The 15679-nt window shown below is 50.7% G+C and overlaps 1 protein-coding gene across 1 annotated transcript in view; it reads right to left on the reverse strand.

Moving 5' to 3' along the window:
• Sgsm1 (small G protein signaling modulator 1) overlaps positions 1-15679 on the reverse strand; it is a 70914-nt gene that overhangs the window by 23472 nt on the left and 31763 nt on the right. Inside the window, exons 13-16 of the mRNA XM_026408529.2 lie at positions 10496-10634; positions 8249-8313; positions 6246-6391; positions 2083-2211 (exon numbers count right to left, since the gene is read on the reverse strand). Of these exons, the coding sequence (XP_026264314.2) occupies positions 2083-2211; positions 6246-6391; positions 8249-8313; positions 10496-10634 (479 nt within the window). The remainder of the gene's footprint in view (positions 1-2082; positions 2212-6245; positions 6392-8248; positions 8314-10495; positions 10635-15679) is intronic.

Here is a 15679-nt window from a genome sequence, read left to right on the forward strand (position 1 = left end):
CTCTGTGTTGTTCCTATCAGGTCTTTTGGTCACAACGAAAAAGCTGATTAAAAAAATCCCTGTTTTATTTCTGCAACCACCTGTGACCTTATAATCACGTTATAATACAAAATTTAAATATCTTACTTGGCTTTATCTTTTTCCTTTTTAATATACTAAGGTATTTCCAACAATCTGCCACCATCATCAAGTCACTGTAGTCCTGGAAGGACACACACAGATCAATAGGACAGAACAGAGGACCAGAAATAAGACACTGTGGAGAGGCCAGCTGACTTGACAAGGTGCCGAGCCAGTCTATGGAGGAAGCTGACCGTGGCAACACAAGGTGACAGAGCCACTGGACACTCAGAGCCAAAACCCACCCTCAACCCAAATGACATATTACATGTAAAGCCAGACTTGAAATGGATCAGACTTAAAAATAAAATGTCAAACCATAAATCTTTTAGAAAAAAGCATAGAAGTCTCTCTGCCCTCTTCCTCTTCTTTCTCTCCTCTCTCTGCTCACATGCTCTTCCTCTGACCTCCTCCTCCCCTCTCTCGGCCTCTCCTTTTCTTCCCCTTTGGGTAGCCCCCCAATAAAATCTCTTGGTTGAAAAAATAAAAAAGAAAAAAGCATAGAAGAGCTTTGGGAACTAGGATTGGTCAAAAAAAATTCTTCTGCTCTAACCCCAATGCACAATCTGTAAAAGGAAAAATGGGGAAACTGGACTTCCATCAAGAATACCGAGAGGGGCTCGGGTGCGGCTCGGTGGTGGAGCGCTTGTCTAGCAGGGTGAGGCCCTGGGTCCATCCCCAGCACCAAAAATATAAACAAATAAAAAAATCAAAATGTGTTTGGCAAAAGACCCTGTTTAAGAAAATAAAAAGGAAGGTGCATCCTGGGAGAGAGCATTTATAAACCACTTATCCTACAAAGAACCATCATGTAGCGTTCCTAAAGAACTCCTAACTCGGCAGCCAAAACCCAGACAATCCAGTTCAAAGGGGGCAAAAGACTCGAGCAGACACCTCCTGAGGGAGACCCTGGGTGGCCGACAGGCACACAGATGTTCAACCTCACGGCCCTTTAGGAAATGCAACTAAAACCAAATGCAATGTCATTTACACACCTGTCAGAGTAGTTAAAATAAAAAATGGAGACACCACCAAACTGGTGAAAATGTAGGTGGGGCAGCTCTGATGGCTGATGGGGATTGTAAACTGGCCCGGCCACAGCACAGGTCTAAACCTGCAGCTACCCTCGGACCCCTCAGGTCATCCTGTTGATCATCTATCCCAGGACAATGACAGCTCATGCTCACACAGAAACCTGTGCCCCAATGTCCACTGCAGCTTTGTTCACATCGCCAAGAAACTGGTAGCAACAGAGCTCCCTGCAGACAGACGAAGAGCTCGTGGTCCCCCAGACCGGGGAATACTGCTCAGCCAGGAAAAGGATTCAACCACTGACCCAGAGACGAGGAGGAGTCTCCAGAGGCTTGGCTGAATGAGAACACTCAACCCCCAGAGGTCACATACTTGTGATTCCACTGGTTTAACACCTGGAACCCAGAAAATTACAGCATCGAAGAACAGATGAGCGGCTACCAGAGGCCAGGGATGTGTTCTGTATGTCCACTGTGATGGCAAACACGAATCTCCACTTGTGAGAAAACCAAGGAGAACTAAATAAACACACCCTCAGCACCAACACGAGGGCAGGGGAGACTGGGCAGCCCCAGCACGGAAGGCGTGTCCCCCAGTGCCGAGGCCCTGGGGACGCAGGAGCACCATGTCAGTGTTGCTAGCTATTCCCATGGCAGGGATCTGGGTAGAGGATATACAAGATCTCTGCTTTATTTCTTACAACTGCATATTAATGTATAAAGATCTCAAAATAAAAGGTTTATTTAAAAATTGACATATGCAGCTTGTGTTGCTTCCACTGGACAGGAAATATGGGGGAGCCATGAACCTGAGGTCTCCCCCGTATCTCCCTGCCTTGGTCCAACATGGAAGCAGAGCTCCCCAGGCCACAGCATCCAGCTCGTTTTGTGGCAGCAGATCCTGCCACGCAGCCTACATGGGGTAACCCACCTCCTTCCTGTCCGTTTCTGTCATCCCGAACTGATAGTGGCCCAGGAGGAAGGGCCACACAGCCTTGCGGATCTCGGGCTGGATGCCTCCGTAGTAGATGAGCCGCAGCAGCTCCTGCTCCTCGTAACTCTGGGGTGGGAGGAAGCAGAGGGTCTGGTCAACAGCCCACCAGCGGGTGGGCTCCGAGGCTCGGCTGTCCTGCTTCTTGGAGACAGCCCCAGAGATCCTGTGTGCATGAGCAAAGTGACAAGTTCCTGAATATCAACTGTGGCATCCTAGGAAAGAGTCAAACGTAGGCAACTCCCTGCTGCCCACCAATGGGGACCGTGCATCCCTACATGGGGACCACACAGAGATTGAAGAGGACCAGAGGTGCGTTTGTGAGGCTTAATACCATGGGGTCGATTTCTTGCTGGCTTAACAGCCCTGGGTGGGCACTTCTGGTGAAGGGCATCTCTCCTCCTCCAGGGGCTTGGCTATGCTCCCACCACTATCCAGGGCCTCCCGGTTGTCTGATTCAGCAGAAGGGGAAGTAGGCAGTGTGGAGGGAAGCCACGCGCAAGGTTCAATGTATATTAAGTGGGGATCAAAAGCACAATACAGAACACGTCTAGGACGACTGGAACATGACTAGGATCTTGGTGAAAAGAAAAATGAATATCAATGACGTGTTGTATGTTCATTATATATTACTGTATGGTAATCAGCGTATGATGAATACACATTAGATTTACTTTTCAGCCAATGTTTGCTATTGTGTATATTTGGAAAGACGATCTTACAGTTATCAGTCTTGACTCGGCTCTAAGTAAACTTGGCAGTGAATTAATCTAGAGGGAACATTTCCAGTTGCCACTTCACACAGCACTAACTCCTGTGCACGCTAGGATGACCTTAGCAATTGTTTGCTGCATTGTGTGGAGTTTATTTTTTTCAGTTAAGAAATAATCACTTCTATACAAAGGCTTCACAGTGACCATTTGTTGAGCTGAGGGGCCGGCAGACCCCGACTGCACCTGTGCCTCTAGAAGGGAGCGGTCCCTGGCTGCAGGAGGTTGCATGGAAGGACCCCAGGGCCACCTCCTCTCAGCTCTTTATTTCATATTCCAAAATCAAAAACATATTTCTCATGGGAAGGCTAGTCTTGGGTGTACCCAACAACAATGAAAAAAACAGCCCCTCTTTCGGTCCTTTTTGGGAATTTTAATCTATATAATGTAGCTGTCCTTGTCAAAGCTGTTTAAAAATCAGAAAATGATTTGCAACTGAGGCTCTGACCTCTTCATCAAACACCCACTGCCTCTTTGGATCAACCACCCGACTCCACTCCCTAGCTTCCCTTGCAGTTAGGAGCGAGGGGCCGCACGGGCAGGATCTGGCCAGTGAGGCGGGAGAGGATGGGAGGGAAGCCCTTCCTAGGCCAAGGCCAGAGGAAGAAGGTGGGTTCCCTCCATTCTGTTTTCCCGTCTGCTGGAGGCAGATGACCATGAGGCCCTGAGAGCGGTGGGAGCACAGATTGAAGGAGCCTGAACCCCTGGGGGAGGAGAGATGCCCTTCACCAGAAGTGCCCACCCAGGGCTCTTAAGTCAGCCAGAAGCCAGAGCCTGGTGCCAGGCAACTGAAAGAGTGGGGCCTGCTCCATCCTGGGCATGAGTCTACCCTAATGCCCAACACAGCTAAAGGTGAGTCACGGCCAAGCAGGTCCAGAAAGGTGTGAGGTGAGACATGCCCGCTGCTGACCCATTTTGTATCTCACTCAGCTTGTCCTTAGACTGGTGGCTCCCCAACTGTAGGGTCACCAGAGCACCTGAGCACCTGGGAACTCTCAACACAGAGTCCAGGGCTGGAGGGGCTAAATCAGTACAGCTGGAATGGAGCCCAGGAGTCACAAATCTTTTACATTCCTCAGGAAACACGGACACTCAGAAACTGCTGGGGATGATGATTGCTATGGAATGCTAGGGCAGTAGGCGGGCTTCCTGATTTCAATTTTAAACATATCAATCAATTTTACTTCTAGGAATCGTTTGAAATAAAAGCACTAGTACAGAAAGCTATAAAGATGTTGATTGAAATACTGTACTGTTTAAAATAATTTTTGTTAAAAAAAAAGAACCCAGCTATCTGTCATCAGGGGAAGATTTGAATAAATTATGGCCCACCCACATAATAAGCTGCTAAGTTCTAACATTCAATATTTCACCCAGAGATTTGAAAGTCCCTTGACATGAAAGCAATTTGGTTACCTGAAATACAATTTAGGTATTATATCATTAAGAAAATAAGTCGGGCTGGGGATGTGGCTCAAGTGGTAGCACGCTCGTCTGGCATGTGCAGGGTCAGAACCACATAAAAATAAAATAAAAATAAGATAGATATCTTATAGATAGAGGTAAAGATTTCTATCTATATGTTGGATATATATGTATTCTTACCTATCTACATATAAATCTAAACAAAATGATAGATCAATATAAGATTTAAAGATATATAGCTTATATATAAATATGTAGGCAGATATAGAAATACACAAAAATCTCTATCTCTACGTATCTATAGATACATAGATTTGTATCTACAGATATAGATATGAAAATACAGATAAGGTATACATGTGTCATATATACCAAAGACATGTAGATATAGAAATATAGACAAGCTATAAAGATATGTATGGCTTTATATCTATAGTTATAGAAATATGGATAAGATATAAAAAGATATTCTTATGGATAAATATAAAAATATATGGAATATTTACACCAAATTGAGGCCATTCATTCCAGGGGTTGGAACTAGAAGAATGAAGCAGAAAGAGGATATTTAAATTTCTTTTAAACCTTTATACTCCTGTGTTCATTGTTTGAATTCTTACAGTACATGGACGTTACTCCTATAATTTAAAAAACAAGTATCTTTGGCAAAAAGCAAAACCACCTTTCTGTTAGTCTGGGCTCAGGAACCAGCTGGTCTTTCCCACTTAGTCCCCTGGCACCCCAGGAAGGCATCGGATAGCATCTCCCTGCAAGGGCAGGGGAGGCAGCCCAGCCCAGGGTGCACCAGCTAGGTCCTCCCCAGCACCTGGTGGGAAGGCGCACAGCCAATAGGGCACTGAATCCACCCAGCATGGGGACAGGCGCCTCCTCCAAGATCCTGTTCTTGGCCCAAACTAGAGCTTCTCAGAGTGGGTTCCATCTCCCACTAGCCGTGGGAGGCAATTTTCCAACCAGGCTTCTGTGGTCAAATACATGTGAGGGAATGTTCCTCTTACTCTCTGAGTTCTTGAGTTGACCAGGACATTAGCAGGGGCAAGGTTTGGAGAAGTCCCAAGACATACAGAAAACTGTTTAACCTCAGTGTTTCCCAAACTAGCTGACAAAGAAACTTTTCTCAAACATCAATATTTTCCTTCCACTTTTACTGCAATCAGGAAATCTTAGACAGCATCCAAGCAATGAGCCTCTGTAGGGGAACTGCCTAATCCTAGAACCTAGGCCACAGACGGGGATGGGAGAGTTCTGAGCCGTGGTGGGAGAGGTCTGGGGCCTGCCTCCCGAGGAGCTGCTCTCATTCTAGGAGCTTGAACAGCACCGTACACTCTCCTGGCAGCTGGATCTAGTCAGCACCGTGTGCAGGACGGAGCACACAAGATGCTGTATCATTTACAGTTTGCCATTCATTCCCTCTTCATCCCTCTGGGGAGGCTTAGGGTTAAGTACCCTTATCTGAAATGTCTCGGACCATAAGTGTTCAGATTTTGGGTTTTCTAAAATTTTGGAATACTTGCATCTACATTATGAGATATCTTGGGGATGTGGTCTGAGTCCAAACAAGAAATCATTTGAAGGTAATGACATGCAGTATTTTAGTGCAGCTGCGATGGGACTGGGACCTGTCATATGAGGTCAGGTGTGGGATTCTCCACTGGGGTGTCATGTCAATGCCCAGGTAATTTTGGATTTTCAGATGAGCGATGTTCAACCTGTATACGTCCTTCAATCTCCACCTTGCAAGGATAGAAGAGAGCTGGAGATCTTGAAATTCTCAAGAAGAGCTGACCTTCAGTGTGCATGTAGAGGACTCAGGCAGATGAACTCTAGTCCCCACAGAACAGCCTTCCCCGCAGCCTGCCCCATGGTGGCCCACTCCCCGCCAAGGCTTACCGTGCTGTCCTGAAGGTACTGCTCCCAGATCCTGGCTGTCAGCCCCTGGCCAGCATCACAGGGCAAGTCCGGAGACACGATCATGTGATTGACCAGGGCTGACAGGTGGGTCCTCACGGTGGACAGGTGTCTACAGTAGGCGAGCCCTATTGCAGAGGGAAGAGACAAGTCACCCTCTGCCATTTGGTGCCCCCGGCTAGCTCATGGAGTCTTCAAGGTGGTGTCTCTTTCCCCAGCTAATTGAACCTCCATGTCCTGCAAATTCTCATCACCCCCTTTCCCACAAAAGGAAAGTGAAGCCCAGAGGGGTGATGACACTTGGTGGCTTGACTGCTCAGCCCTAGGGAATTTCTGTTGCTTTTCTCAGCCTCAGTCAGGGTGATGCTAGCCTACTGGGTTGGAATCCAATGCATTTAACTGACAGGCTGCAGGCAGGGAAGGATCGGGAAGGAAGAGGGACCTGTCACCTTAAAGGTATGTTTGCCACCCCTAGTCTGCTGTAACCTGGGCCCCCAAGGGTGCCAGCTCATGCCCTTTTTTTTTTTGGTGCTGGGGATTGAACCCAGGGCCCTGTGCATGCAAGGCAAGCACTCTACCAACTGAGCACTAGCCCCAGACCCTAGCTCATGCCCTTTGCTGATGGCGTCCCTTCCTCCTGGCTCTGTCCAGCAGCTCATCAGAGAGAAACTGACCTTCTAGAGCCTGAGGATTCACCCCCACCAACAGCAGGAAGGTACAATGATGGTGGTGGCCACAGAATGTCCAACACTCACACAGCACATGACGCTATACAGCACGGACATCCAGGGGCTGTTCCCTGAGTTTCCAAAGCTATTTCTCACCACGGCCCCAGGAAGCAGGTATTGGCACCTTCCTCATTTTATAGATGGGCAAACTGAGGCACACACTGGTTACATCATTAACCCATCTCTCCAGGAAGTTCAGGGTTGGGATTTGTCCCAGGCCTCCTCATTTGAATCTGGGCTCTCAACAGGCATCAAGGATGCGCCATATTGTCATATGATCACCTCGTTTCAGACTCATCTCAACCCTGCCCTTCCTCCAGGAAGATTCTGCACTTGGGTCTAATAAACACCTGCACAGCGCCCACTCCACGCCACGCTCTGCATCAGGCACTGGGGATGGTGGTCACAGGACAGGCAAGAACCTCAGCCACTCCCTGTCCCCTGGACACTTGGAGATGATGAGCCATCCAGGTTTCTGTGGCCAAATACATTTGAGGGATGTTCCTCTTACTCTCCCATGGCCTCAATTTCTTGAGTGTGATAGGGATAGTCCCAAAGAATACAGAAAATTGTTTAACTTCAACATTTCCCAAACTAGTTGATAAGGAAACTGTTTTCCAACATCAACATGCAGGCCCATGCAGGGTGTAATTAAAACTCCTCTAGAATCCCTAAAAATGCGTGCTTGATCTCCCCCAGTTAGGCTATGAGGTTTGGGAAATAAAGTGTGCTGAGAAACAAGACAGAGAGAAAAACTAAGCTTGTTAGCTGTGTGACCCTAGACAAATCACTTTGCCTCTCTGTGCCTTGTCTAATTAATGGGAATAACCAGAATATTTGTGTTATTAGTTTTAATTTTTAAGCTTGGGTGATGGGATCAGGTCACCTTTCTCTTCTGCTGTGGAGTGGAACTGACATCTACTGAGCACCTACAACATGCAAGACTAGAGGCCAAAGACTTTACACACGCTTCTCATTCCATCCTGACACACCCTCCGGGTGGGACCTTAGAATGCAATGGTGACCAGATCTGGCCTCCTCTCCCAGGGTCCCCAGTCCACTGCCTTCTCTTAGGACCCAGAGATAAAATTTATCCCTGATCTGTAGATGAGCAAACTGCGCCTGAAACCAGATATCTAGAAGATAGGGATGTTCAAACTCCAGAGCCAGGTTCTGTCCCCTGGTATTTCTGGCATACAGTAGGCACTCAATACATGCTCCTTGGAGACCACACCAGCAACGAAGAGCTATACGTACATCCATAAAAGGCTCTGGAGAGGATCTGGTACTTCATGTTGTCACAGAGCAGCTTCAGAGGAGCCCTGCGGGGGTGGGGGGGAAGGAAGATGCTCACACGAGGTGCCCGTGGCCCAGGTTTGCTGAAGAGGACCACGACCCACTCTCTCAGGGGACCCAAGAGTGGCCTCCCGTGATTTCCATACAGCTGCATCACCCTTCTTATCAGAACCCCAGATTTCCTCTGAGGTATCACCTCTCCCCTAAGCCTCTGTCCCTGTGGTCTGGATGGGACAAAGGACTCTACCTAGTACGGGACCCAGGCTGAAGTCACAGTGATTGGCTCAGAGATGGTCACATGGGCCAATGAGAATCAGTCTTGGGACTGTTTGTTGTTGGAAATAGTCGCTGTATTTTTATCTCCCTGCCTGAGACTAGAGTGTGGTACTAGCATAGAGGCCCGCAGAGGTGACGCCTGAGGACACAGACGGGTTTCCTGCAGTGGGCACCTGCACTCGGCCAGGCCTGAGGCCGCTTGCCTTGAACCTTAGTTATGCCAACACTTTTACTTTCTTCTTCAATCGGTTTGAAGAGGGTTTCTGTCACTTTCTTCAAGTGACCCAAACTGAGCTACACTGGGATTCAGTGGGGATGACCACAAAGCAGGTGATGCCACTCGGCTTCCCCTTGTGTGGTCACTTCTGGGTGCTGTTTTGGCTGAGGGGGGAGTAAACCCTCACTCCCAGCATTGCTGAAAACCACAGAACTGCCAAAGGAGTGCGGTACACTCCTGCAGAGCACAGAGCAGAACTGTGCCGTGTATGTACTCAGGACATCCCAGGGGACACCCGGAAAAACCCAGGGAGGCTGGAGAGGAAACGCAGCTCCATCTCCAGCTATGCACCTGGGAAAATGTCCTCTTTGTGCCCTCAGGGTGGCGAGGCTGACTTGGTCAGGTTGCAGGAGAACAGCACCACACTGACCAGTGTCCCACAGCAGGCAGTGAGCTCCCCACCGCTACGGACATGCAAGCAGATGCTATCAGAGTGTGTGTTGGGGAAAGCGGCATTTCTCAATGCCCCATGGAGGTGACAGTCCAGCCCGAGACACTCGGGGTTTCTCTGACATGTGAATTCCTGGGCCCTGCAGAGTCCTCAATCAGGATGTCTAGGAAGAAGTCCTAGAACCCGTACGTGTTGCTACCGCCCCAGGTGACTGAGGCACATTAAAGTTTGAGACTCTCCAGTTGTATCAGGGCTTCTGACCCTTACATGCCGACAAGTGGTCTTAGAGGTGTTAAATACAGGTTCTGATTCAGTGGGTTTGGGATAACAAGCTGAGAATGTGCCCAGGTGCGGCTGCTGGTCACAGACTGGAAAGCCGGGGGTGAGGGGGCTTTGAAGATCTGACGCTGGCCCCCAGCCCTCGAGTCCCATTCCCTCACACTGTGACGGGCTGAAGACTGGACACCACAGGGAAGAAGGCCAGCAAGGACGGAGGAAGGGAGTCTCCCTGGCCAGACCAAGTGGGGCCAGTGGGAAACTAGACCAATCTCATGAATGGCCGAGTAGTTCTAAAGAGAGAAGAGCTCTGTGGGTAAGGACAGAGGTGAACTTGAGCTTTAACTTAGAACAAGAAAATAGTGAGTGTCATTTACTGAACACTGCCACATGCCAGCTTCTGTGTGCTGGCCACCTTAAACCATTATTCTATTTGTTCCTCATAATCACATAAGGGAAGAATTTTGTGGAGGGTCAAACTGAGGAGGCATTTGTCTTTAAGTGATATTTTTGGTTTCTTCCTTCCAGGCACTTGGTAGGGCTGTACTTCCTGGTTTCCTGTGGGTGGGGCCAACAGTTGGAAGAGGAAATTATAAGTAATCATTTTTGGTGGGACACTTACTGTTGATTCAAGGCCTGCCAGAGCTACCATTGCCTGTCACCTGGGACTGGCAACATCCAGCAGTGCTGCCCTTTAATATGCAGAGAGCTGAGTTCCTGGCTGACCATGAGGGACACACAATGCAGGATAAAATGTCTGCTGTAAGTTACACTCAGGGTTCAGGGGTATTTGTTCCTGTGGCTCGATCTTGCTTATCCTGACTGAACCACGTGAGTGACTTCCCACAGCTAGAACTACACCAGGGCCAGCATTTAATCCAGCTCTGGTTGACTCCACAGCCCGTGTTCCCTCTTCCAGATTCAGTGCATCCACCAAGCTCTGGGTAACCCTTCAGCCTCTCCCCACCACAGCGCGAGCCCCTCCTACCTCTCATGGTTGCAGCCATTGGTTGAGCTGCCACCAGCTGAGCCACTCTGTGAACAGGACAAGCAGGAGGATTTCCGGGGGCTGGGTTGCCATAGGGATGGGAGGTTATTCACGGAGACATCCATCAGATCCTGGGGGACTGTGGGGTGTAGAAGAAGGGGCAAAGGAAGAGCCCTGGTTAAGTCTGTGTAGGCCACAGAAACCTCCCCACAGCGAGCAGCTCCCGGCAACCTCCAGGCTGGCACAGAGAAAGGGAAAGGCCCTGAAAGAGACCGGGAAAGAACGATCCAGATCACAGTCCAACTGAGGCCCCTGAGCCCCCTGATCCAATGAAAGCCACCACCAAGACCTGGAGGCCCCAGGAGACGGGCAGAGCTGGCCCCAGATGATGGCCAGAGAAGAAGAGAACAGAGACCAGAGCCACCTAAACAGGGGGCCACGCCTCACCATGTTGTCATTCAGCTGTGCCCACAGGACACTGAGGGGAAGCAGGGGAGCCTGCTGGGTGCTTCTGATGAAGGCCAAGGGCTTGAGTCCCCAGAGAGGGGCCTCCTGGGGAGCTCCTGGTGGTCAGATAGGAGGGAGCCTGACTCAGGACAAGAGAGCAGTGGATGGGGAGGCCATGCGGGTGCTGTCCGTGGTCCTGAGCCAGAAAGCTGCTCTGAATTAACCCCCTGGAGACAGATCTATTTTTTTTTGTACCAGGGTGCTTAGCCACTGAACATCACCCCCAGCCCTTTTCATTTTTTGAGACAAGATCTTGCCAAGTTGCTCAGGGCCTTGCTGTTGCTGAGTCTGGCTTTGAACAGTCTGCGGGGTGGGAAGTATTTTAGGCTTGTGAGCCATCTGGTCTGTGTCCTCAACACTCTGCTCTCACAGTGTAAAAGTCGCCATGCATTTTGTAATGTCAACAGAGGGGCCCGGGTGTGCTCCAAGGCAACTTTGTTGATGGACACTGAAATGTGAGCTTTGCATCATTTTCACAAGTCATAAAATATCACTCTTTTGATTCTTTCAATCATTGAAACAAATAAAAACCATCCTCAGCTCAGAGATGTTCAGAATGAGGCTGGATTTGGCCCTTGGGTTATGGTTTTCTTATTCTCGTTCCAGGAACTCAAAGAGGTGCACATTTCCCCATTCGCCATGGCTCCTGGGCAACTCATCCTATCTCAGCTCTCCCCTAGAGCTTTATGGGGAGAGAGAGCTGGGGGCCTGACCCCACTGGTCATCAGACCTCGGCAGCCAGCAGGGTCTGCCTCTGCCCACGGACAGAGAAGGAAGCTGCCCACAGAACATGGTTCTTGCAACCACCCAAAGTGGCGCATCACACTCTTCTGCCCCATGCAGACTCACCAATGAGACGGCCAAGAGAGGCCAGTGATTCCTGTAGTCTGTTCTAGAAAAACATCCCCAGTTCCTCGCCAGTCTCAGGGAAGCACTGATTGGCTCAGCCCACGTGGGGACAATCCTGGCTCCATCCCAGCCCCTCACCCTGGCAGACTTCACCAGTGGACCCACAGGGCTGCCAGCTGTCTGTTTCAGGTAGACAGCTGGGGCATCGATTTGCACCTTCCTTCCATCTCCCTTGGACCAAGACTCAAATGACAACATGGCAGAGGTGGCTGGGACCCAGCCCTGGGGGAAGTGGGGAACCCAGACATTACAGGGGGGCTGCTCCTTCAGGCCCGGTGTGGGGAGGGTGGTATTCCATCTGGCTCGTGCCCACCGACTCCCCCTGGCCACTACCAGCGTGGACTGACCAGCAGCAATCATCATCCAGGCGGGGCCCACAGAGATGGGGCAAGCGCTGGCCAAGAGGCCGGGGGCAGCTTGAAACAAAACAGAAAGCACTAGTGAAGGCGAGGTGTGGGGTGGGGCAGGAGATGGCCACGAGAACCAGTGCTTTGGGGCTCGAACCGTCCCTGCCCTGCTCTCCACAGCTGCCCCCCCCATGCATACTGAGTGGGTGATGGGCTGGGCCGTGCTCTGTCTTACGGTCACAGTGAACCTCTAAGGGGGGCATTTGTTTTCTCATTTGGCAGAAGTAACTGAGGAACAGAGATGTGCACACTTTCCACATGGCTCCTGGGCAACTCCTCCTATCTCGGCTCTCCCCTGTTGAGGGTCTGAATGATGACAGGATTTTGTCACCCTAAGACCCATCAAGGAGTGACTGGCAAAGCTGGACGTTTTGACTGAAGTCCCCCTTCTCCTTCCTCTAATGACAGTGGTCTCTCACTGAGCGCAGGTACCCTCATCCTCTTTAACAGACTTGGAAACTGAGGGACATAGAGTGACATGCCCAAGGCTCTCCAGCTAGTGCACTGAATTCCAATCTAGGAGCCTGACTCTAAGCTCTGATGCCAATCCCCACTGCTGTTTCCCACTGGCTCCTGTCTCCCCACCCATCGGCTCTCAACGGGGCGGTTCTGGAGACTCTTGAGACTTCAGCTGTCAACACTTGCAGAAAAGCTCAATGCTCTGGGCACCTAGTGGCTGGAGGCCAGGGGCACTGTGCAACACCCCCCAACACACAAGACAGCCTCACAATCAAAAGAATTATTGGACTCCCCAGGCCAACAGTGCTGAGGTTGAGAAGTCTGCCCCAGGCCAGCGCTGTCGGAGGGAATATGGAGGAGCCATGCATAGAATTCAAAGCTGCCCAGTAGCCACATTAAACAGGTGAAAACAGTCCCAATAATTTCAACCCAACATTTCCAAAATGTTATCCTTTCAACATATAATCAATATAAAATTATTCATGCAAAAATCCACATTCTCTTTTTTTCACATAAAGTCTTCAAAATCTGGGGCGTGTTTTGCACCCACAGCACGCCTCATGCCTCAACTTCACCAGTCACACCTTCCGAGTGCTCAGTTGGCACATGTGCCTTGTGGCCACCGCAGCACAGACAACCTCAGCAAGAGAGGAGCCTGGAAGGCCAGGATCCGACCGTGACCTGTCTGCATTGTAGTGCTGGTCTTTGCCGCTCTGTGCATAAAGACAGGCCAGAGATCCAGTGGTGGGGACAGGAGCATATGACAGGGGGAGGCAGTGTAGAAGCAGCTAAGCCACGTCTTCCCTCCCGCATGTTGAAGTAATCGTCTTCCTCTTTAAGGCAAACATCTGCATGGTTTCTCCACAAAGAGACAGATAATATATAATTTTGGCCTGGGGCCATCTGAGCTCTGTCACAATTATTGAACCTTGCTGTTGTGGCATGAAAGTGACCACAGACCATATGTGAATGAACGAATATGGCCGTGTTCCAATAAAACATTATTTGCAAAATGTGGCCCACGGGAAGAGGTGTGTTGATTTCTGATTTTTCTAAACTGGTAACGCTGTGTGGCTCAGGCCCCTGAGAATTTCAACCAAGGATGGGGGTGGGGTCACCATTTTGAGGGCTGCCTCTGATCTCAAGGTTGAAGAAGGTGAAAGTACTTTGCCCTCTCCCCCACCATCAGGACCATAGGCATGGAGTGGCGCTTAGAGGCACAGGTGCTGGAGGCACCTGTGTGCAAAGCCCAGCTGTGCCCCAAACCAGCTGAGTGACCTTGGATCAGTTGATTTACCTTTCTGTGCCTCAGTTTTCTCCTCTGCACAACAGGGAATGGTGATGACATCCTGCTCGGGAGAGCTACGCTGGGGGTGAGGTGAATTAAGACACAGCGAGTGCAGAAGTGGGCCTGGCACGTGTGGCACTCAGTACAGGAGACCTGCGATTGTGACCTGAGCATCCACTAAGGAATGGGCCTGCATCTGGTGAAAGGTGTTTCACAAATCATCGAGCTGACCCCTCAGAATTTGACCCGGGGTGGGGGGCAGTGTTGTCACCCTGTCCTCCAGGCAAGGAAGGGAGACCTGAACAGGAAGGACCCCGTGAGTGTCCTGCAGTGGCAGAGCAGTATCCAGTGATGGTTTCTTTTCTGGAAACCAGTGGTTCTCAAGCAGGGGCAATTTTGCAACCCATCTGCCCACCGAGAGGACACATGGCAATGTCTGGAGACATTTCTTGTTGTCACAACTTGGAGGAACATGAGAGCTTTGCTACTTGGCATCCAGGGTCTGAGCCCAGGGATGTGGCCAGCATCCTCCATGCACAGGACAAGCCCGTCCTGTGAAGGGTACTTCCAGCCTCACCTCAGCAGAGCCAAGGTGGAGGGGCCCTGTCCCACATACACTGCGTCATCAGGATTCCTCAAAGGTAGGCAGGGACCCCAAGTCGATTATCTGGGAGGTGCTCCTAAGAAGCTCGGGTAGCAGAGAGGTGAGCGAGACAGGCCAGGAAAGGCCTGGAGTGGAGGGTATGACCAAGCAGGTTTCCACGAGGGGCAACTGTGCCCGATGGCCTTGGGGACCAGAGGGCTGTGCAAAGCATGCACATTTCAGAGCTTGCTCACCCGAGGGCCGAGGGAGCTGGGATCTGCAAACCAATCCCGTCAGCCATGGGCCAGAGGAGGCTCCAGGGCACTTCCAACGTGCCTCGCTCATGGAGAAGGGAGCCTGGTGGCAGAGAAGCCTTTCCACCAAGCAGACACCTCCATGGGAGCTGGCAGTTAAACCATAGGCCCAGAATGGGAGGTGCCCAGGACTGTGGGTGAGCTGGGCTGGCCTCTGTTCCTGGCCACATGATCCCCAACAGGATTCAGCACAAACATCCCCCAAATAAGCATCCAGCACCAGCCTGGTTCCTGGCAGGAGTAGGCAAATTATTTGTTGGGTAAGAATCCGCAGGAAGCGTTTCCTGGAAAGAGCCCCAGGGATCTGGGCTCTCTGATACAAGGCTCACCAGGGGGTGTCCTAATGTTGTCAGTCTTCAGGATGGAGCCCAGGTTCTTGGGAAAGGGAACAGAAGCCAGCTCCCCATCCTGGGGGATTCTGCTCTCAGCACTGGGCCAGCACAGCTTTGGGGTGCGCCAAGTGCTACCTGAGAGATCTGCTCCCACGGGGAGGCCTAATGCTGGGCAGCAGTGGCCATGGACACCTGGGTGAGGTGGGAACAAAGCTTTGCTGAGCTTTGAAAGAACATCATGGCGGCCGGGGGGGGGGGCAGGGGGCGGAGCACAGGCTAATGCAAGAGACACGATACCTGACCGCCAGGCCTGCCCCAGGCCCAGTGGTGCTTGGCCAAGGAGGAGAGCCAGGAAAGTAAGGGGCCTGGCTGCATGAGGCCCCTG

The sequence above is a fragment of the Urocitellus parryii genome, chromosome 3, assembly GCF_045843805.1.
Source record: "Urocitellus parryii isolate mUroPar1 chromosome 3, mUroPar1.hap1, whole genome shotgun sequence".
In the NCBI taxonomy this organism is placed as follows: domain Eukaryota; kingdom Metazoa; phylum Chordata; class Mammalia; order Rodentia; family Sciuridae; genus Urocitellus; species Urocitellus parryii.